Below are 21946 nucleotides of genomic sequence, written 5' to 3' on the forward strand. Positions count from 1 at the left end.
AGTGTTATAAGTTATAAATAATCATAGCAATGTTAAGTATAAGAACTAGAGAAAGAATGAAAAATTTACCATAAAATTGTGACTTCTCAGTAGCTAATTCCTATGAACTTGCTAAACATAATTCCTTCGGGGTTTTTTGCCACATCCTGTCCATTTCTCAGCTGAACTTCTTTCTCTTTGTGCACCCACCTGCACACCTGGAAAGGGCAGAGAGGGAAGTTATAAAATTTTTTCATAGTGAAAACTGGAAACTACATCATAAAGTCATCTGCCACATTTTTACATTTTATGTCACAAGAAGTTAACACCTGAAGTGAAAATTAATCCTGTGAAGATTGCATTTGCTTAAGCAATCTATGAGAGAAGTATCCTCAATAGTCAACTTCTCACAGTCTTACTCTTGAAAGCAAACCTTCACATTGCAAATGAGATGCTTTCTAGATATATATTTATTTCTATCTTTATTCCTTCTTCTTGACTGTCAGGTACCTACTGCTTTATTGTAATGTTTGTATTTTTGTGCTGTTAAAGCTACAACTGTGATTTGAACTACAAGTGTGTTAGGTACTGTTCAAACAAAACCCAGCAAATGGTGTCTGCTCATTTTAGATAATTTCAACACACTTCAGTTTCATGTGAGGGGAAACACAAAAATCTCTTTCATCAAGGAGTTTAGCAAAAACTGTAAAAGTATTTTTAATCACTTTGGTTTGGTTAGTAATTCTGTCTTGCCACAATCCCCATAGGCTTGTTATGAAATGATTCATGTCTATGGCACACACGCTCAATCCATAGGTCAAGATTTAATTCACCTAACATCAGGGATGTGGCAGAATTACCTAATCTTCAGGTTAATAGTTGATTTCATTGTACCTTGCTATGGATATTGTATACATCTACTTGTGAACTACTTTGCCATGTACTTTAAATTTGCCAATGAGAAGGATGTACTTCTGAATTACAATTCCTGAGACTGGGTGAAACCTGACATTGAAGTGCCTGGACTGCATGGAAAGGAGAGGAGAGAGCTCTTAGTGCAGATGTCACTATCTACACTGAAACCCCTTTCATTTGGTTAGAAAAAGCACACTCCAAAATGCAGTGCACAGTGTGTGGAGACCTATAAATCCTTCTGTCCTGGAGAGATGCCTCTCTCTAGCACATGAAAAGACTGGATTCCCAGCTTTGGCACTGTAGCAAGTCACCTAAAGTAAGATGAATAAATTTCATATCCTGCATCACAGAGGATTTAGTAATCTTCTATGAAAATTCAGCTGGAGGCTTATAAAGATGAAACAAAAAATTATTAGACCTAATGCCTTTATGTAGGAGATGCAAAAGTCAAAACTAATCAGGTAAATATTCTAAACATTCTTTGCTTCTTTCTGAAAATCACGTTGAGAGCCATTTCTTTCATAACAACCGTAGCTCTTGTTGACTTGTATAGTTTCTGTTCATTGTCTGGAGGCCAAGTTTATAATGGTGTTGAGCTCTCTCAGAGGAAAAAGCCACTGCTCATCCTTTCTGGAAGAGCTTTCTGCCTTAGGCTGACAGTATTTTTAGGCAGACTGCAGCCTTGCCAGTGTATCATGACAGTCTAAATATCCAAACTGCCCAGATCTAGGTTTTGCTACTGTTCTTATTTATAACAAGAAAAAAGAAAAAAAGTTTTTTGTATGGAATATACACTTCAGAAATATTATATGGCTTTCTTCGATATTCTGCAGGGCCAATTCCCTCATATTTAATGCTTTGTCCCATTACTAGAGAGAGTGATAGTGCATAGCATCAGAGCCTGGCATTAACCGAGTTTCGCGTCATGGTAATGACAAACTTCAGCAGGTGTGATGGCATTGCAAAGCATCCGCCCTTACATAGGATGTGTGAGCACATGCAAGGAGTATCAAAAGAATTTAGAGTGAAATTAGATTAGCCATCACAGGCTCATCTTTGGGAGCCCTGAGCTGACTGTATCCTCTGCAGACCTATTTCTTTTGTAATGTAAATACGTGATCATTCTATGGTGTAGATTACATCCAGGTCATAAATTCCCTATAGAAACATTTAATTGTCTTTGTATCCTGAAGAATGATTTTTTTTTCTAAATCCTCAGATCCATTAACTTGTAGAGAAGTCAGCAGTGACATGCTTTTCCTTTTTTTTCAAATCAATCCTCACTGAGGCTGTGTTAAAGTAAGATACTTTAAGGCATCTCTGCCTTTCAATTCAGATCCGACTTCAAAGTTGGACCAGCTCTGAGCTAGAAGTTAGAATTATAGAATCAATGAATAGTTATGGTTGGAAGGGACCTTAAAGAGCATCCAGTTCCAACTCCCCTGCCATGGGCAGGGACATCTCACTAGACCAGGCTGCCCAAGGCCCCATCCAACCTGGCCTTGAACACCTCCAGGCATGGGCAGCCATAACTTCCCTGTGCAACCTGTGCCAGTGCCTCACTACTGTCATGGTGAAGAAATTCTGTATGGACCAGATGACTTTGATATGTCTCTTTCAGACTGAATTATTCATGTTTCTTTGAATTGCTTGACTAGTCCTTCGTAGTCAGTTTTAAATCAGCTAATATCAGAGAAAAAACAAAATATTCAATATGCTGAGTCACAGCCTTGTATCTGAATACAGAGATTTAATGCTGATACCAAAACATAAAAATGCATGTTTGTTTTTCCAGATAAGTAGATGAAAACAAAGTAACTGCAAGGCTAACGGGAACTCCACTTTAACCACCTGTGGGAGTCCCCATAGAAATTCAGCATTTTCTCTGAACTCCTTCTATAGTATCTGTACTAATACATTCCATATTACATGATATTTGGAGTGAACAAACTCATTAAATTTGCTGTTCAAACGTCTGAAAAATTAAAGCATTTAGACTATCTGGGAGTGATTTTATAGATGCAACACAGCTAACTCCATGCTGTTTTATAATATTGTCAGTACTAGTAGTAAATGAGGTCAGTACTATTAAAGTATAATAAAATACATTTGTAGAGGTAAAGTGTGAGAAATTCAAGCCATTTAAGCCCTACTCTGAATGTCTGAATGGCATGAGGTTTAACAAGGCCAAATGCCGGGTCCTTCACTTGGGGCACAACAACCCTGTGCAGTGCTACAGACTGGGAGAAGTCTGTCTAGAAAGCTGCCTGGAGGAGAGGGACCTGGGGGTGTTGGTTGACAGCGACTGAACATGAGCCAGCAGTGTGCCCAGGTGGCCAAGAAGGCCAATGGCATCTTGGCTTGTATCAGAAACGGCGTGACCAGCAGGTCCAGGGAGGTTATCCTCCCTCTGTACTCGGCACTGGTGAGACCGCTCCTCGAATACTGTGTTCAGTTCTGGGCCCCTCACCACAAGAAGGATGTTGAGGCTCTGGAGAGAGTCCAGAGAAGAGCAACAAAGCTGGTGAAAGGGCTGGAGAACAGGCCTTATGAGGAGCGGCTGAGAGAGCTGGGGTTGTTTAGCCTGGAGAAGAGGAGGCTGAGGGGTGACCTCATTGCTCTCTACAACTACCTGAAAGGACGTTGTAGAGAGGAGGGTGCTGGCCTCTTCTCCCAAGTGACAGGGGACAGGACAAGAGGGAATGGCCTCAAGCTCCGACAGGGGAGGTTTAGGCTAGACGTTAGGAAAAAATTCTTTACAGAAAGGGTCATTGGGCACTGGAACAGGCTGCCCAGGGAGGTGGTTGAGTCACCTTCCCTGGAGGTGTTTAAGGCACGGGTGGACGAGGTGCTGAGGGATATGGTTTAGTGTTTGGTAGGAACGGTTGGACTCGGTGATCCGGTGGGTCTCTTCCAACCTGGTTATTCTGTGATTCTGTCTACATGATGCTCGGGTAGATCTATGTCTTTCGCAAAAGGAATAAAACTATCTCTTTGAATATTCTTTCAAGAACCAAACAAGTTTTGGGAATAGTTTGCTATAAAGCTAGAATACCATTTAAGATTCAGAACTTTTTATAAACTATTGATGACCTATTTTAGCTGTTAGAGGGATTACACTTCTCCACAAGCTTTGTAAAGTACCAAGAAAAACTGATTTAAAAATTACCCATGAGAATTTTTTTTGAGGAGCACACATTTCCAGGAAAATCAACTTTCTTTTTTGATTTTTTATCTGGAAAAGAAGGCCAGCTAAAACATGTAAAACAAACCAAATTAAGAAACACAAAACAGTGAATGTCATGGAATCATAGAATGGTTTGGGTTGGAAGGGACTTTAAAGATAATCTAGTTCTAGCACTCCTGCCACAGGCAGGGATGACTCCCACTAGATCAGGCTGCCCAAGGCCCCATCTCACCTGGCCTTGAACACCTCCAGGGATGGGGTATCCACAACTTCCCTGGGCAAACTGTGCCAGTGCCTCACCACTCTCATAATGAAGAATTTCTTCCTAATGTCTAGTCTAAATCTTCCTCCCTCCAGTTTAAATCCATTCCCCCTTGTCCTATCACTACATACCCTTGTAAACAGTCCTTTCCCAGCTTTCTTATAGGCCCCCTTCAGGGCATTTTTTTGAGAGTCCCAGATTTAAAGCAAATTGTGGTATTGTTTTCCAAGTACTAACAAACAGGATGGAAAAAAAAGGGGAATAAAAAGACACCTAAGATTTCATTGCTTTTATCAGCAACCTAGAGAAGCTCAGTGATAGAGAACAGAAAGGAACAAGATTATACAGCATCGTGAAGGGGGAGGACAGAAAAGTTAAATGTCATGTCCTGGAAAGTGTGTGGAGGAATCTGAAGATGAAGTGCTGTAGCTGAACTGATTATCAGGAAACACAGAAGAAAGCCAAAAATATTATATGAGATGCCTTGCAATTATGAAATCCACTTACACATGTCAATCAGGTTTAGTAACATTCATACCACTCTTTCAACCCACTTTCATCTACACTCAATTTAAACTAGTGTAATCTCTGCCTTTCAGCAGAAATATTGCTGTGTTGTTCTTGACATGGTGTTTGGTTTCTCTTTGCACCATTAACTTTTCTTAGACAGTGTTAACACTGTACTTATTTTTCTCCCCACACCTCCCTGTGTGATCAGTCTGCTCAAAGTCTTTGATGTTCAAGTTGTCTGATTCCGTATTAGCACAAATGTAGATCAAAATGGCTGGGCTGGACTTTAAGTGCTTTTGAAATACCATAACTATTCGTTTTGAGCATACAAGTTGGAGACACTTAAAGGGTTTTTAAAAATATGAGTTAATAAAGCAGCATATAAAATACCTGTTAAAAAAGCTAACTTTTAACATTTATTATTTCCAATATGCATATGTGAATATTTGTGAGTGTGTCCCTATGTATTTATACATCTATTTTAATCTGTCAGCCCACTGAAGCTACGAAGTCTGCTTCCCATCCAATCACTGGAGAAATTCAGGTAAATATGGAATTGTTGCTACTGGCTGTATTTGCCTGTTGAAAAAGTTTGCTGAAAGTAATCTCAAATAAATGGTTTCTTATTTAACTCCAACCCCTTGAAATGTCACTAATGTACGTCAGTGCTAGATTTTTGCTTCTGTCTTTAATGTTAGCTTGTGAAATACAAACAGAAGAATGGAAAATGCTACTGCTCCTTAAGGGGCTAAAAATGTAGCAAAATTCACTGTAATCTTTAATCTTTTGCGCTTATTATGGTTTACTTCAGAAATTCCCAGATTCCCTACATGTAAGCAAAGGCTGCTGTGGGTTTCTTAGAGTGCAGTGGATTAATTTCCACGCAATGCAAAGTTTGTGGTTCTCTCTTATGTAAACTGGCTTGAGTTTAGTTTTTCAAAACAGTGGAACTGGGAGCAACAGAATCAATGAAGTCTAATTTCCTATAGGTATCTGTCTCATTCTTAATTTGTCCCTCTCCTATACTAGTACGAGGGGTCTTTCCATAGTACTTTAACAACCTTCATGGGCTTGGGCCCCAGGTAGTCAGAATTTGTGCAATTCCTATTCTATAAACTGGCTGTTGCCCAAATTTCATCTGCTTTTTCATCATTAGTATGGAACAATAAAAGTGTTTCCTTTTTTAATTTTTTTAACCAATACTAACAGACTTTGAAGCCTAAATGTGTTTCAAGATCGAACACAATCATCTAACATGTCATTCTAGTCAGGAGAGAGGCAGATACTTCTAAAATGTGTTTATTACCAGCCAAAGTAAAGTTTTAAAAGAAAGATTTAAAAGAAAGGTCTAAAACTCATTTTATTCAAATGAAAGCTATTGAACCATTTAGGAAGTAAAATTAAAAAACAATCTTACTGTATTTTAATGCATTCTCTAGCTTCAAATCAACTATGACAAACACCTTGGCAACCTTATCATCCACGTCCTTCAGGCAAGAAACCTTGCTCCCAGAGACAACAATGGCTATTCTGACCCTTTTGTTAAAGTTTATCTTCTTCCAGGGAGAGGGTAAGTGTAAGAGAAATTTTAACCTGAACTTTCTTTTAAATTGGGTTTGTTTCTTGTCACTAAGATGCAGAACTGAGAGTTATCACAGGAAAATGATGGATTTTTAATAGGGAACCAGATCCTCTTGCCAGGAGAATGTGTATACTTTGATAACGACCTCAGGTATTTCATGATTATTCCTGTATATTTTTTTTCCTCCATGTTTCCCTTAAAAAAATCTAACACATGCAAAAATACCTATTAAGAGTACAACAGACTCTACTGAAATGTACAAAAAAAAAAAGTAATACTCTTTGTAATCTAAAAAATACATGATAATGTTAAAATTGAATTGTTACTTAAGTTTGAGACATTCTGAGTTTGGGACAGATTTGCAAACATGCACAATTACAGTATTTGAAGTAAATTTAAAGTTGCAGTATAATATTAAAGGTGAGAAATACTAAACAGAAAACATTTATTCCATGTCATCTTTTATGACTATTTTAGAGGCAAGATGCGGGTTAAGAAATTCTCATAATTTTGTGTCTAAGGACTATACAAATCACCAATCACTTTTTCACAGCTCATTGCTTTTTTTGACTCTGTAATTATAAATATCTAATTAGTGTTTCTTTTAAAAGATATATTTCTGTATCAGCAATATTATAACTCTTTCTTGTGCCCTAAATTTTCAGAATGTCATATGCATGCTTAAGTATACACAGTTATAATAATCCTGCTGACTTCAGTGGCAATGTCTAAAGCTAAGCTGATCGATCAAACCTTAGATTGCAAACATAAATCCTCTGCTTGTGTAACTGCACTCATCCTAAAAGACTCTTTGGCTAGGACCATGCAACTAAATAAAAATATGTATTTATTTTCTATTCAAAGTAACAGGAAAGTGGACAGTTCAGCTCTTGGCATATGAGCTTGCACAACTAAAAGCACATGAGTGATACAACTAAAGGCACGTGAATTCTTTTTACGTTGCTAATTCCAGCTGTACAGTATTCAGTATACTTCAGTGGCACTGGGCCTAAAACTATTGCTGAATATATTGGGAACAAGTCTTAAATCTTGAGATTTCTTTGCACCTGAGTCTTGCAAAATACCTGTCAAATCAATTTACTGGGAATTTTGGAGATACATTCACTGATGTAAAAATAAAGCTTTGAACTAGAGAGACAATCACCCTGAATAGATCTAAACCAGATACAAGTACAGGTTTAAACTTGTGGCCAAGTTAGGAATAATTTGGATTTTAGTTTTGTTTGGGTTGTTTATTTTAAAATATGACAATGTCACAGGTTTTGCATGTAACTTTGGGCTTTAGTTAATAATGAAAATGAAGACATTCTCAAAAATCACAACTGGTTTCTGAAAGCAGAAACTTGAATTACTACGGAATATCTTTTATTTGTAGATCAGTCCATGCTAGACTTCTTATTCTTCCTAATGCCTCTATTTTCTTTGATTCTGGTATTAGAAACTACCCATTATTCACGTGTTTTCTTTCATCTCTGTTCTTATTTTGTCTCACACTGCTTCCTCTGTGTTCCTAACTCTGTAAATGCGGGGTATGCAGACAAGTCATGGTTGTCCAAAATGCAAGGTAGAGTGTACTATTTTCCAATTTTTTTCATTTTTGTATGCACGCATGATACTGTGATAAGCATGTGCATTGAAGTATATATTTCTCTTGGGTTTTAATGACACACGACTGCAGCATGGTTTTACTGTCCATTTTCAATGAATACTATTTTCAGGCCAGAAGGAACTAGAAACAAGTAATTAATGTTCCTCAATGCAGTAATATTCTAGGGCCAAACTCTGCTGACAAGCAAAATTACTTTTGAAATCTTCAAGATGTTAGTTCAAAGATATCTAAAAATTCATTCTTATTCACTGCAAGCTGCAAAATAATTCACTGTGAACCTGTATTGGGATTTTGAATGGTGTTACTGCCAAGAGAAATAGGCACTATTTGGAACTGAAATGGAATATTTTTCTCTCTGCATCTTGCACGGTGTATAGACATTGAAACCAGGTTTAATTCTAGATAATTGCCCAGCTGTCTTTAAAGCTGCTTGGCCACATAAATGGCTATGTGTGGTAAACAAAGTTGAATATTTAGTTGTTGAAATTACTAGTTCTTTGTTTGTCCTGGAATTGGAAACATAACATGAAACTGTTCTCAAGATATGCTAATATCAGCCCAGGCTTAGTACATAATAATAGTACTTCAACCTTAATTCTGATTTTTTTTTTAAAGTAGAAAGATGACCAAACAAATCAGCAGATGAGTTTTAATAAACAGATATTCTCTAACATCAACCTATTTCTTAATTACTTCTTTATGAATGTGTTTAAATACCACATTTTATATGCAGTTATTCTGTTATACTTTTTTCACTGTAGTTTCAGTTGTATTATGTATTACTAAACTAAAATTAGGGAAGCATAAAGAAATTATAAAGAAAAGAGTACTGCAGGTTTTTTTTCTTTTCACACAGCATACTCTGTGAATTTCAAGTGAAAATTGATGTATGCTAGGTATAGACTGATTTAATTGATGCATTTTATTAAAACCTCACTGTCTGTTAATCACAGTTTTTGGGGCGAAGGTGCGTCAGTGGTATTTGCCAGATCCTTTCCTTCACAGATCTAGAAACCTTCAGCTGTCATCCAGCTTAGCCAGGGTCTGTACCTCCTTAAAAGCGGTCAAGGTCTCCTGCTTCCTTCTGCAACAGGTCCAGACCATAGGTTACGTGAATATGGGCTGACATTGCCCTTGAGAGTTTATATTCAGATACTCTGTGGTCTTCAATGGAATTACTTTAGAGTTACCATGTTAACAGCAAATTTACCTTTTGTCTGTCATCTTTGAAACTCAACATTGTATGAATCACATTCTCACATATTTCTGAGAAGAATCAGAAACTTTGAAAATGTGATGCAGTTGTAATATTGAAAAACGAAATCCAGAAAAGAAAAAGAAATGTTTTGGTGTTATTTTTTTGGCTGAGCACACAAAAGGTTCTTTCCTTCTTTGTTCAAAAAGATGAAAATGAATCAATCAGTTGCTTAAAACATTTCAATCATAGGACATTTAGACAGGCCCAAGCTGTATAATACTGTCCTGGGTTAGTTAGGGTAAGAAGTAAGTAGGTTGCTCTGGGTGTAGGAGGAGTTTGGATAAGTTAATATTTCATTAATAGTTGATCAGAACAGATATTCACTTGAGGAGTACTGTGAGCCCAGAGAGAGGTGCTGTCAGCCCAGCTGTCACTTGCCTATGTCCCATGTCTCGTTATACGCCAGTCAAATCTCATTAGTACATTGAGTGATGGGGATGCCTTTTTTAGATCAGAGAGTGGGAAAAGAAGGCTGCTGTTGTGTTTAAAAAAAGTTACTGTATTACTGGATAGGATTTGCCATCAAAATCTGATTTGCAAAAGGATTCAGATTTTGCATTTCAGCTTTCCTTGCAAGATATGCAAAGAAATAACTTTGTGTGAGTTTCTTTTTCATATACTCTTGGTTGCCCTAGATTTTAATTCATCCTTTTATTATTGACATACAAGAAAAAAGAAACCTCTTTTTTTCCCAAAAAAAAAATATCATTGTATGCTACGGCTGACAGAAATTATTGTATAATGGAGAGCTGCTGCTTTTTTTCTCATGAGCAGAAGTGTATAGATACTTTGTTCCACAGGTCCCAATGTTCTTCATATTTTTTGATAAACTGGAAGACAGGATGGCATCCTTAGCAAAAATATAAATGGAACTGCATAGAATGACTATGAGCAAACAGTGGGAGCAAAAATAGCTGCAAGCCTCCTTCATTAAAAGATAACACTCTAGTAAGAAACTTGGATATGGCCACCCCCTTTGGGAGAATAAGGACAGTGCACAGTCCAGAATAATGGAAGGGAGCATTGCACAGTAGAATTGTGTTTCTAGAGTGAAACTGCTGCTGCTTAAGCCCCAACACAGACATATGTGTCAGTGCAACACAACAATCTTTCATATAATACTAATTCAGACCTGCTCCAATCTGGTGCCATGCATGGTACACCATTGGCAACTAGCTGCTTAAATAAGTCCACGGTTCTTTACCTTATATCTTGCTGAGTTTTCAAAGTGTTAAAAGCTTCTCATATTCTCCAACTCAGCTTTTTGAGATGTCCATTAAAATATGTATTAAATTAAAATTGGAATAGAAGCAATTCTGACATCAAAGCTCACTGAGCTAGGTGAATCTATATTCTGTTAAAGGTTAGTGTATTGCTTTCTCAATACTCAGGAAATGCAAAGTACAACAGAAAGCACTGCTGATTCTTTTTAAAAACAGATTATGCTTTTTATTCTTGGCTATTGATAAAAACAATCGTAAGTTTGATGTACTTTTATGTTTGTTTTCAGTACAATTAGAGGTATAGACAGAGAACTATATCAATAAGAAATTAGTGTTTCTATCACTGACAGGATATTAGTTACCCCACGGCATTCATTAAAGTCTCTTTTGAAATTGAACTCCTGTAACTAGAAACTGCAACCTATAAATATAATGGATTCATGCTACTTTAAAGTGCTACTAGGAAGATGGTCTTGGTAAAGAAATCAATGCATTATTGTTCCAATTTATAATCAGGGCCCAACACCTACAATGAGAGAACAACACACATGTGCATGTGCTGACTGATGCTATATGTTGAAACAGTTGTAGGCTGAGCTAGCCTGCTGAAAAGTCAGAAGATGTTTTGAAAGACCATGTCAGGAAACCATAATAATGAAAAAAACCCTAAAGGCTGTCATTGTCCCCTTATAAACCTGAGTTGTTACAAAAATGAGGGATGCAGTTCTTTTCTTTTTCTGTTTCTTGGTTTGTGGGTGAGGTTTTGCATTAGAACTGAAAGAAGCAAAAGATCACTAATGTAATGTTTCCTTCCTTTGTTCAAATTCAGTGCTGAATATAAGCGGAGGACTAAGTACATACAGAAGAGCTTGAATCCTGAGTGGAATCAGACAGTCATATATAAAAATATCTCCATGGAGCAGGTGCGTGACTAGTAGTGCTGTTCAATGCAATCTGATGATTTATTATTTGCATGTTCTGCAGTGCTTACTGTGAAGGGAGCAGTGATACTGGTAATTCTGTAGACCCTTGTAAAATCTTGCCAAATTCAGAGGAATTTTGGAACTATTTCCTTAAATCTGATAGAGCTAGCTATAACAATACTCTCTTCATGTCCCTTCTGCTCATAAAAATGGTAATTTGTGGATATTACACTCATAAGCATGTCATAAGTACAGATGTGGCAATTAGAAAAATGATAATGGAATACAGGGAGGGAATAAATTAAGACACACATTTATGAAGTAGATGTAGAAATCACTGTCACTTTTCATTCCAAAAGCTATGCAAGCTCACACAAAACACAGGTCCTACCATTTTCTTATTCAAAAGTATTTATAAAATGTAGAGATACATTCTTAGATTTAGAAACCATTTATGGTAATGGGCTTGAAATATAAATAATCTGAAAAAATTAAGAGATCTTTCATTTCCTTATTACAGAAAGATTAAACTTACATCTGCAAAAGAAATATGTAGGTCTTCTCTGTTTCTTGATGGCTTCCTAACTTTAACTGACTTACAGAGTTAACTGAGGCAGTATGAAACAACTGAGTCCTTTTTTTCACCATCTTCCCTTTTAAAGGAACGTTTTATACTTTGAAAAAGACATAATGAGCAAAATTATAATCAGTCCATTAATTTAAATTATGAAGTGTATTTTATAGAATGATGAATCTGTATGCAGTCGTAAATCTTTTTGCCTTTCTTAGTGTTCTTGATACTTTCAACTTAATTTTTCAAGGCCATTCATTTAATCTTCCAGTGCTTCTTAAAGAAGTCCAGAATAACCACACATTTAATGAATAGATTTCTCAGTGCCTTTAACAGACTTCTCCAACACAACACTAAGACCTCAATATTATCTTCATAACTTAAAATCTGGTTATTCATTCTCCTTGTTCTTTGAGAGGAACATAGATTAAGATACTCATTTGTTCATGGAGCCAACCCTGTCCCTGAAGATTCTCATGATTGCTCCTGCCATCTATGCATCTGAACTTGAGAGGCAGTAGTTTAGAGTTAGCATTTCTATGTAGTGGTTATGGTCTGCTGGATTTTGCGTTTTGTTTCATGTAGGCTTACATAAATCATAACTTACTGACAGAGAAAGTGTCAGAAAATAATAACCTGTTGTATGCCTAGCTGCAATAAAGATCCCAAGTCTTCTGGGTTTTGTGAAAAGGTTTGATAAACCCCAGCAATATTTCCAAATTGAGCTTTCCATTTAAGAAAGTCTTTTTAGGTTGCTTAGTTTGCTTTTAAGTTCTGCTGTGACATTTCACAGACCTGTAATTAAGAGTGCTTGGGACTTAGACATGCAATAGCTGTCTGCTGAATTTAACTTAGATGATGATCTTAGCCTAGGATTTCCTAGGCAGAGATTTTTATGAGAGAAAATCTCCTAACATCTTTGATGTCAGTTTTTTTGCCATTATTGCCAGTGACAAGTGGTGTCCCCTGGAGCTCACTGCTGGGTCCAGTTCTGTTCCATATCTTTATCAATGACTTGGATGAGGGGATTGAATGTACCCTTAGCAAGTTTGTGGATGACACTGAGCTGGGAGGCATTGTTGATCTGCTTGAGCTAGGAAGGCTCTGCAAAGGGGTCTAAACAGGCTGAACTGATGGGCTGATGCCAATGGGATGAGGTTCATCAAGGCCAAGTGCGGAGTCCTGCATATACAGTTAGCAGTCATACCCTAACAGAAATTTATGAATCTTCCTAAATAGTGTTTCTTCAAAAAAGCATTTCCTTTCCCTCCTTCAAAGCATAGGTTGCTTGTTGACAGCAAATGAGCATTATTAAATATTGCCTAGCATAGCCTTTTTCATGTCACTGTCTAGACTTTAGCTGTACAATTTTTCATTTTCCTTTTTCCTTTCATAACCTAGCTGAAATTAAAGGGAAATTAATTACAGGAAATAGATCACTCTTTGACATAAACCAGTCTTTTTCAAGGTCAGAATGATTAGTTTTATCACATAGCAAGTTTTACTTTCACAGTTGGAGAAAAAAATAAATTAAACTGCAAATATTTAGTAGTTTAAGGGTTTTGTTAAGTCATAAAGTGGAGATAATTATAATTTGAGAGAAAAGCTGAGTATACACATCACATGTATCGTATAGTAATTGCTAACTCAGGTCAAATACCTATTCAGAGCATGAAAAAGAGCATTAGAATGGCTTAAGGAGAAGATAGTAAAAAAATGTAACTTCTTTTGCTAGTCTGGCTACTGGTATAATATATGACCACAAAATTAGATGTAACTTTGTTTGCATCAATTTCTTACTTGTCAGAAAGCAAATAAAACTAGTTCCTTAAATGATGGATATAATTCATTAAAGAAAATAACTTTTGGTAGCTCATGTCCTTAAATTGAAGGTAATATATTTAGAAAGAATAGTATTTTCAAATTCCTTGAGTGATGTAAGCACCTTTATCTTCATTCAAAAAGTAAGAAAAGATTTCATATCAATCAGTGAGGTGTTGGTTGGACAAGTAAGTTTCTCAGTGACCTAGCAAAAGTCTTTTTGTCTTCCTATGTACTGAAGTACAGAGGTATAGGGAACAGTACAATAAAATGTTCAATATAATGGTAAACAAAAATAAGTATAATGCATGATCCAATACAACACTTTTCATTTCTACTCATCAAATATACTGTCTGAGACTACAAAATTTTATATTATTTCTGAAGCAATTTCAGGAATTTACTTTAATCATAGGAAAAAAATGAAGTACATTAAAATTATTCATTTACTCAAATCTTTGTATGAAATTTTGAAGGAATATGTGTTAAATATTTAAACCAATGCATATTTAGTTACACAGACCTGCATTATCCATAATAACACCCAGTGAGATCCAGATATTTAAAACAAGAAATGGATGCTTCTGTACATGTGGTGTTGGTTATGTCTTCCATAAAAGAAAATACGGTTCACATTGTCTGTTTCTGCATGTTCCTTCATTTTCTTTAAGTGACAGTTTACCACATCAGCCTCAACCTAACTGGAGTTACATGCAGTAATATGATTTAAGAAGGGTTTTTATTTTCAAGTTTTCTTTATTTTTTTTTATTTTAAATTTTTCCACAAGGCATTGCCTTGAATTAGTTACAGCTTACTGAAACAATTTTCATAATATATGTGTAACTCAGATGAGCTTAAAACATGTGTAAACTGCCTTCATTGTTTCTTATTTTCCTGATTGCACATTACCTACCTGCAGACACAGTCAGATGGATAGTGGGTTTCTGCTACCCATTTTAGTATTACTGTGAGTTAAATTCCTGATGAGGATCTGAACTTAGGGCTTCACAACCTAAAACTTGGTGATGTAAAACAGAACACTACTTTGCTTTGATGGTATAATGGCTACTTTGAAAATCACCATCCACTGAGTGTTCTTTGCCTTCAATAGCTGTACATAAATATATCTTCAGAAAAGCAAATTTTCCTCTTCTTTGAAACTTATTTCACGCGCTTTGCCTAATAAAGCTCTTTTCATGGTTTTTCATTGTCATAACATTTTAGAAAAGCTTTATAAAACTAAGAGGCTTAAAAGTAGGTATCTCAAAGAAATTTAGTGTACTGCAAGTTTTCAGCACAGTTTTATTATCATAGTAATGCAAAGAAGCTTGCAAAGTAGGGTTGCAGTTACTTGAAAATCTTCTCTACTATTTTCCTCTTTCCACCAAAAATCTTTTTTTTCTTTTTCTGGATCTATACATTCTTCTTTCTGTCTTTGCCATCTTTGTCATCACTTGAAACAAGAAGAAATGTCCTCCCAAAGGAGCAATATTTCAGACAAAATCTTTCTGAAAAGTATTTTTGCTATTCCCTTTTTTTAAAGGGTAAAAATGATTAATATATCAGGAAATTATCCTACTCGGGAAGCTAAACATGGACCAGTGGCTACTCAACTAATTTTTTCAAGTTATTTTTCACGTTGCAGTTTTGATACTGTCTAGGAACAGCCAGAAAAAGGAATTTTGTTCAGTCAAAGACATCAACTTAACAAATGTCCTGTAAGAGATGTTCAAAAGAGAATCCTTTGTTCAACTTTTTTGGAATGTTTGCAGCATATTTTTTAAAAGATTGGTTGAGAATGTTGCCTGATTATGTAGGAATAAATAGGAGAATGATTAAACAATTGCTTTAAATCTTTATTTCTTTTAAAATCTTGGCTTTCAAGTTGTGTTGTGACTGCTTAAGGTGTGCATTATTGATACTAAAAATAGTACTGTTCCCTACTGTGTGTTTTTTCCAGTATATGCTGATTTAAACTTGTTTTTCAAAGACACTGGCTTTGCATAGTTGCTTATTTTTCTAAAGTCAGCAAGGAGCAGAAATATTCCAAATACATAATAATGAGATTAAATTATCATTTCAAGGTAATTTAAAGTTATTAAGAACTGTCTGAATTTCTGTTGCATTAAACCAAGGAGCAGTGGAGATAAACAGAGAACAGTGCTATTCTTGAAAGTACATGTATTATGTACAATAAATGGTATGGCTTATAGTTTTGAACGACTTGATCCTTTGTTGTCCTTTTGTTCAAGGAGCCAGTTTATAGCCAGAGCAGTGAGTGAGACATTGCTACTTTCTGTATGATGACCTCAATTATCACGTAAGATTTCCAGTTCTGATTGCTTTTAGAATCATAGAGTAGTTTGGGTTGGAACAGACCTTAAAGATCATCTAGTTCCAACCCCCCTGCCATGGGCAGGGACATGTCCCAGTCTTCTCAAATGAGTTTGTGTAAATGGGGTGTTCTAAATAATACATTTGAAATTCACAATTGAATAATATTGTTAAAATTTATATTTTTGTCAAAATAACAATTTCTCCCAAATAATTTTTCTGCAATCAAGGTTGATGGAAGGGCAAAAGCTGCCTAGCTTTCACTATGAAAAAGGGTACAAGGAGGAGGCAATACACAGAAACCACCATAAAGACTTAATCTGAAATTTATGATGACAATGAGGTTAATTATCCTATCCTATTTAAATTGCAGCTGAAAAAGAAAACACTGGAAGTAACTGTCTGGGATTATGATAGATTCTCCTCGAATGACTTCCTTGGTGAAGTGAGTATCTTCTTTCCTCCTCTCTAACCATGACTTATTAGGAAGCTGTTTAACTGCATGCTGCTATTTGAAGACTGCTCTTTTCCAAGGTATGGTACGTGTGTTAATTAAAACAATTCTAAATCACAGTTTTACTGCTGATTTCATAACAAATGGTCATGATTTCTTTAATTCACATGTGAAAGATGCCCACCCTTTATCTCCATAAACAGTAGGGAAGTTCACTTAGGACTCAACACAATGGTGATAACTTCAGATAATACCAGTCTTCACGGTGACAGAATGGGGAATTCTTGCTATGACTGACAAGTTGCCTGCCTTGATTTTGACATAACAACAGAATGCTGAAGAGGTATCAGCATTTGTAAACAATTAAAGGATTACATTCTGCCAACATGCTATAATTTAGCAGATGCACAAGAAACTGCAAGTGTGAGCAATTTGATCTTGCTGATCAAGGTCTCATTTTTAACACTACAAAGTACTAATATCATTACCAAAGTATGACTGAATGCAAAATGTTGTAATTAACAATAAATGAGATGAGTGATTGTGGGAAGAAGTATGGTCTGTTTAAAGCAAATAAACAAACATATACATGTATAATACAGAATTAGTAGCAATAACTAGGATGTCAATAAAATAATTAAAAACATTATTACAAAAAAATGGTTTTAATTAGAAACAGAAGTCCAGGAAAATCAATTGCTCATATACAGACTAACTCAGACTAGCTCTGCTCATTCCTCATTTGAATTTTGAAAAAAATCACTCAGTTCAGCTCCATCTCACCTTTGTGTAACTACAAAACAGAGTAATCAATGTCATATTTTAACAATTACTATAATAAATTTATAGGAAACAGCTACACCATTGCTTATTTAATGCATTCTGCATCAGTATTCTTGTTGGGTTCAGCATGTTTATCCAAATTCAGGACTTCACTGAATATTTACATCATTGTTATTTATGTCATATAGAAAGTGGATGCTCCAGCAGCTGCTTCTACAGGAAGATTTAAACCTTTTGCCTTAAAATATTTTCAGCCTTTATGACTATATTTTTGTTTTTATTCAATCATTCAGACTTAAATATTGAAACAGTTCTTTATGGAAAAAGGAATGGATAAGATTATTGAGTTCAGGACCAGGATGTCCAGATGATTTATGCACCATAGCATCAAATATGAGGTATCCAAATTGTGCCCTAAGGACTTGGTTGAATAGGGCTAGCAAAACTTGCATGCTCCAGAAGGCAAGTGGCACATCATTGTTCACGTCTATGCAATGGGAACTCTTTTTCACAAAGCAGAGCCCTCAGCTTGTGTTGCTTTTTGGGAAAAATCCTCAACCATGCTTTCTTCAAAGTAATTCCCAAAGCTGTGACCAAAAATCACACCAGGGAGCATGCTAAGTAGTTAACCTGTTCCAATTAAGTATAGACCTAACCAGAAAGACCAAGCTGTGTCATTGGGTCATATACAACCTGTGAAGCTGAAAGAATAAAAGGCTTTTTATCGTCTACGAAAAATCAGTTTCAAAGAGGCTTCCCCATCCCTGAACTTGAAAAGACCTTCTTTTATTCAGGGTCTTGTAATAAACTGGCAAAGACATTATTCCCTGAGGTAACTGGACATTTTAATGGCCTAGCAATTTTAAAACTTCCCTACCTGACATTAGTTTTAACCCTCTCACCTTAGAGCCAAACACAGGGCAATTTTTGTCCTTTCCTTCATTCAGGACACTGTGACCACTTTTTAGTACTTTACATCTCTTGGCCCTCTCATCTGCAAGAATATTAAGGGAGTAACGGTCTTTGTTGGTCCCAAAGTTCATTTTTTAAAGTGCTTTTTCTTTAAAGAAATTCCACAGAACTCCTACTAGCAATGTAAGTGGCCTTCAGCAGATTTCATCTACGAGGCAGGGTGTTTTAGCCAAGTTGCTCATTGCATTTCCACAATGCCATTGCATCTCCCTTTGGTTCTTTTTTCCAGTGAAGTTTTAAGGCCTAAAAGGCCTGTTGAATTCAGTTATTTTAGTGAAATGCAAGGGTATGCCTACTCTTTTATTTTTGTTACAAATTCTGAATATGTGGATTTTTTTTAAAGGATCTATAAGCATCAGTCTCATACTATTGAAGACCTTATAAAAAATATCAAATTATTTGCCCCTTTACTAACACTGACACAAGGGAGAAAATAACACTGCCTGATTCTCCTCTTAAAATATTTCTATACAGAAGCAGAATGACCAGATGTCTTTTTAGTCCAGCCTTCAAGCTAGTGTGCACAACCTCCCCTTTAAACTATCTAGCCATCTTGGTAGGAAGCTATTTCTGATCTCATAGTCCTTACTGAGGTCAGACACATCGATATTCTAACAAATGTGGGTTTGAGATCACAGTTGGTTCATATCAGGTGAGGCCAGAGCACAGGCTGACTATCCTGAATCTGTCAGCACATGGCCTTATACTATTAAATTCTTACATTTGATTGCAATTTTTGGTAACAAAACTGTGGACTGTTCTACTGTACATAATCATTGACAGATCAGATACAGGCCATATGTTGTACTTTGCTTTATTTGTAGGTATTGATTGAGCTATCCAGTGTCTCTCAGCTTGACAACACTCCTCGGTGGTACCCTCTGAAAGAACAGAGTGAAAACGTTGATCACGGGAAGTCTCATTCTGGACAAAGTAGCCAGCAGTCTCCAAAGCCATCTGTCATCAAGAGTAGAAGTCATGGAATCTTCCCGGACCCCTCCAAGGGTAGGAATGACTCGGTGCACCTGATATGAAATGTTTTCCCCAGATAATGGGAAAATGTTTGCTATGTGTAAGTTCTTATAGAAAAATACAGATAATGCTATGAAGTTTTTATACACCTCTATTAAAAACATATTTATCTCTCTGATTAACTCATTGGAGCCAAGGCTTAATTTGGATCAATCAAAGCCAACCAGCTTTCTAAGTAATTGTGTCCTTAGAACAACAGCTTACAAACTCTGTGCGCTTTACACATCTACTGTAGATACTGTGTCATTTTCATTTTTCTGGTAGTGTTGGCCAAATTCAATACATATTTAGCTTTCTATTTTTCATATTCCTTAAATATTGTATGGCATTTTATCTTCTAGAAATGTCATATTAATATTTTATAGAAAAACAATTATGCTATAATGACGCATATGCATTTCCATTCAATGATAATGGGCTGTAGCATATCTCAATTGTATTGGAAATCGGTGGAGCTGATATAGAAGAATTATACTAGTGTTTACAAAAGCAGAATTGATCTCAATGTCTTCTGCTTTCTTGCTCCAAGAACTTTATCTCTAAGTTGGTTTTTTTTTATATGCTGAGTAGTCAGTGACCGGTTGCTCACTTAAAACACAGTGTATGTCATATCAAAGCACAAGCCATCCCAAATAACATCCAGATGAGAGCCTCAGAGTTATAAAACTCCTCTCTATTTCTCTGTGCAACATTTTGCTAGGAATTGGTGTCTATATAAGATCTACATATAAATTAGGGGTTAATATAGAGACTATTGTAAGGTGGGCTATGGTTTTGACTGGGGCATTCATCAGAATAAAACTGCTTGCATTAGCTAAAAGTTTGTTACTGGAGTAAGTGGTGATACTTAGTCTTTATGTACTAGAGAAGAAGAAAGTGGAAAGCAAATTAGTCTTTAGGCTACCTTGTCATTCCGTCATTGTAGTGTGAACAAGCACAGGAAGCATAATTCACAGGTGACAGAAACCCAATAGTAAATAATTATTCCATGGGCCAGTGAACAGTGGGAAAATAGAAAATGGTGCCTCATAAGAGTTTCCTAATCATAATATATCCTGACATTTTTGATGGCATTGCACAGCTTAATCTTTATTCCTCATTCTGAATGTAGTTGAAAGGCCAGTCAAGAGAAAGAAAATGAAATTGGTTTTTTGTTTTTAATAAATGCAACAGTTGTGCATCTTCATTTTCTTGCTAGACATGCAGGTGCCCACCATCGAGAAATCTCACAGCAGTCCAGGGAGCTCCAAGTCTTCCTCTGAAGGACATCTACGCTCTCATGGTCCATCCCGCAGCCAAAGCAAAACCAGCGTCACTCAAACTCATCTTGAAGACGCTGGGGCAGCCATTGCCGCTGCTGAAGCAGCTGTCCAACAGCTTCGCCTTCAACCAAGTAAAAGACGCAAATAAATTCCTCAGCATGGCAGCTTAATGTTCATCTGTTGCCTTTTTCCCTGCTGTCCTTCCCTTTTCAGCTAATTTTTTTTCTGTTCTTGGCACACTGTGCCCACCCTATTCAATGTCTTTCTTTGTGTGCCTGTGTGTGAATATATATAATTACAATATACTCTTGTATTTAGAATTCTTTTATTTATTTATTTTAATTTATATAGACTGCAGTGAAACTGGCTGTTTCTCCATCAGTTCCTTCACTCGTGGTCTATGATGTTCCATGGTCGTGCATGACTCACAGACAATTCCATTGTGTGGTAGTGTTTTGATGTCGCTAAATAACTACCAATGAAACAATCAAAACCTGCAGAGATATGAATGCTAGCTCTTCAAGTTGGTCACAGCAGATATTGAGAGTACACTAACAACAAGCTATATCTATAAGTAGTAATCAGGAAGGACAATACTATATACGTGAAAGAAGATTTAACGTTAAAGAAAAAAGTTTTTAATCTACATGGGTGAGATTTCTATTTTTGAAACATGATTGTAAATATCTAATCTTTTTTGACAGGAAATATAAGGCAACTTTCTTAATATCTCATATAAAATTATGTTAGTGATGAGTAGAACAACAGTAGACAAAAACATTGCACATATTAAATGCAAAATTCTTAAACACAGAGCCATTAAAACTATCAGATTTTAACAGTGTTATCCAGTTAGCAAAGTCAAAAGGAATCAAGAGTTTAGTCAGATGTCGTAGTCATCTAGTAATTTTTCTAGTAATTTTTGTGCCATGGATTGATTAAGAGTCAAGATAAGTTTTGTTTGACAAGTTTAAATAGACTAATAAATTAAAAAAATTTCATTCAAAAGGTTTGCTCTCCATCATATACTTCATACCAGTATCTGATTGCTAGTTGAGAGCTTAGTTGATGGCAAAGTAAAAGTCTCTGACTGTGGAACCATTGTCTTTGTCTTCTGGATTTGTTGATATGCCATTAACCTACTATGGTATAATGCAAAAAAACCTAGGGGGAAATTATTTCCCTTGTCTGCACTATCATTAATAAAGAAACAGCCAGTTTTAATATTCTTTAATGCTGTGCATGTG

General features: G+C 36.0%; 1 protein-coding gene across 1 annotated transcript in view; it reads left to right on the forward strand.

The window, feature by feature from the left end:
• Positions 1-21946, forward strand: part of PCLO (piccolo presynaptic cytomatrix protein) — a 356197-nt gene that overhangs the window by 276787 nt on the left and 57464 nt on the right. Inside the window, exons 14-20 of the mRNA XM_069850050.1 lie at positions 5347-5397; positions 6293-6423; positions 7994-8020; positions 11376-11469; positions 16570-16641; positions 19230-19410; positions 20636-20830. Of these exons, the coding sequence (XP_069706151.1) occupies positions 5347-5397; positions 6293-6423; positions 7994-8020; positions 11376-11469; positions 16570-16641; positions 19230-19410; positions 20636-20830 (751 nt within the window). The remainder of the gene's footprint in view (positions 1-5346; positions 5398-6292; positions 6424-7993; positions 8021-11375; positions 11470-16569; positions 16642-19229; positions 19411-20635; positions 20831-21946) is intronic.

The sequence above is a fragment of the Phaenicophaeus curvirostris genome, chromosome 1 (genome assembly GCF_032191515.1).
Source record: "Phaenicophaeus curvirostris isolate KB17595 chromosome 1, BPBGC_Pcur_1.0, whole genome shotgun sequence".
In the NCBI taxonomy this organism is placed as follows: Eukaryota; Metazoa; Chordata; class Aves; order Cuculiformes; family Cuculidae; genus Phaenicophaeus; species Phaenicophaeus curvirostris.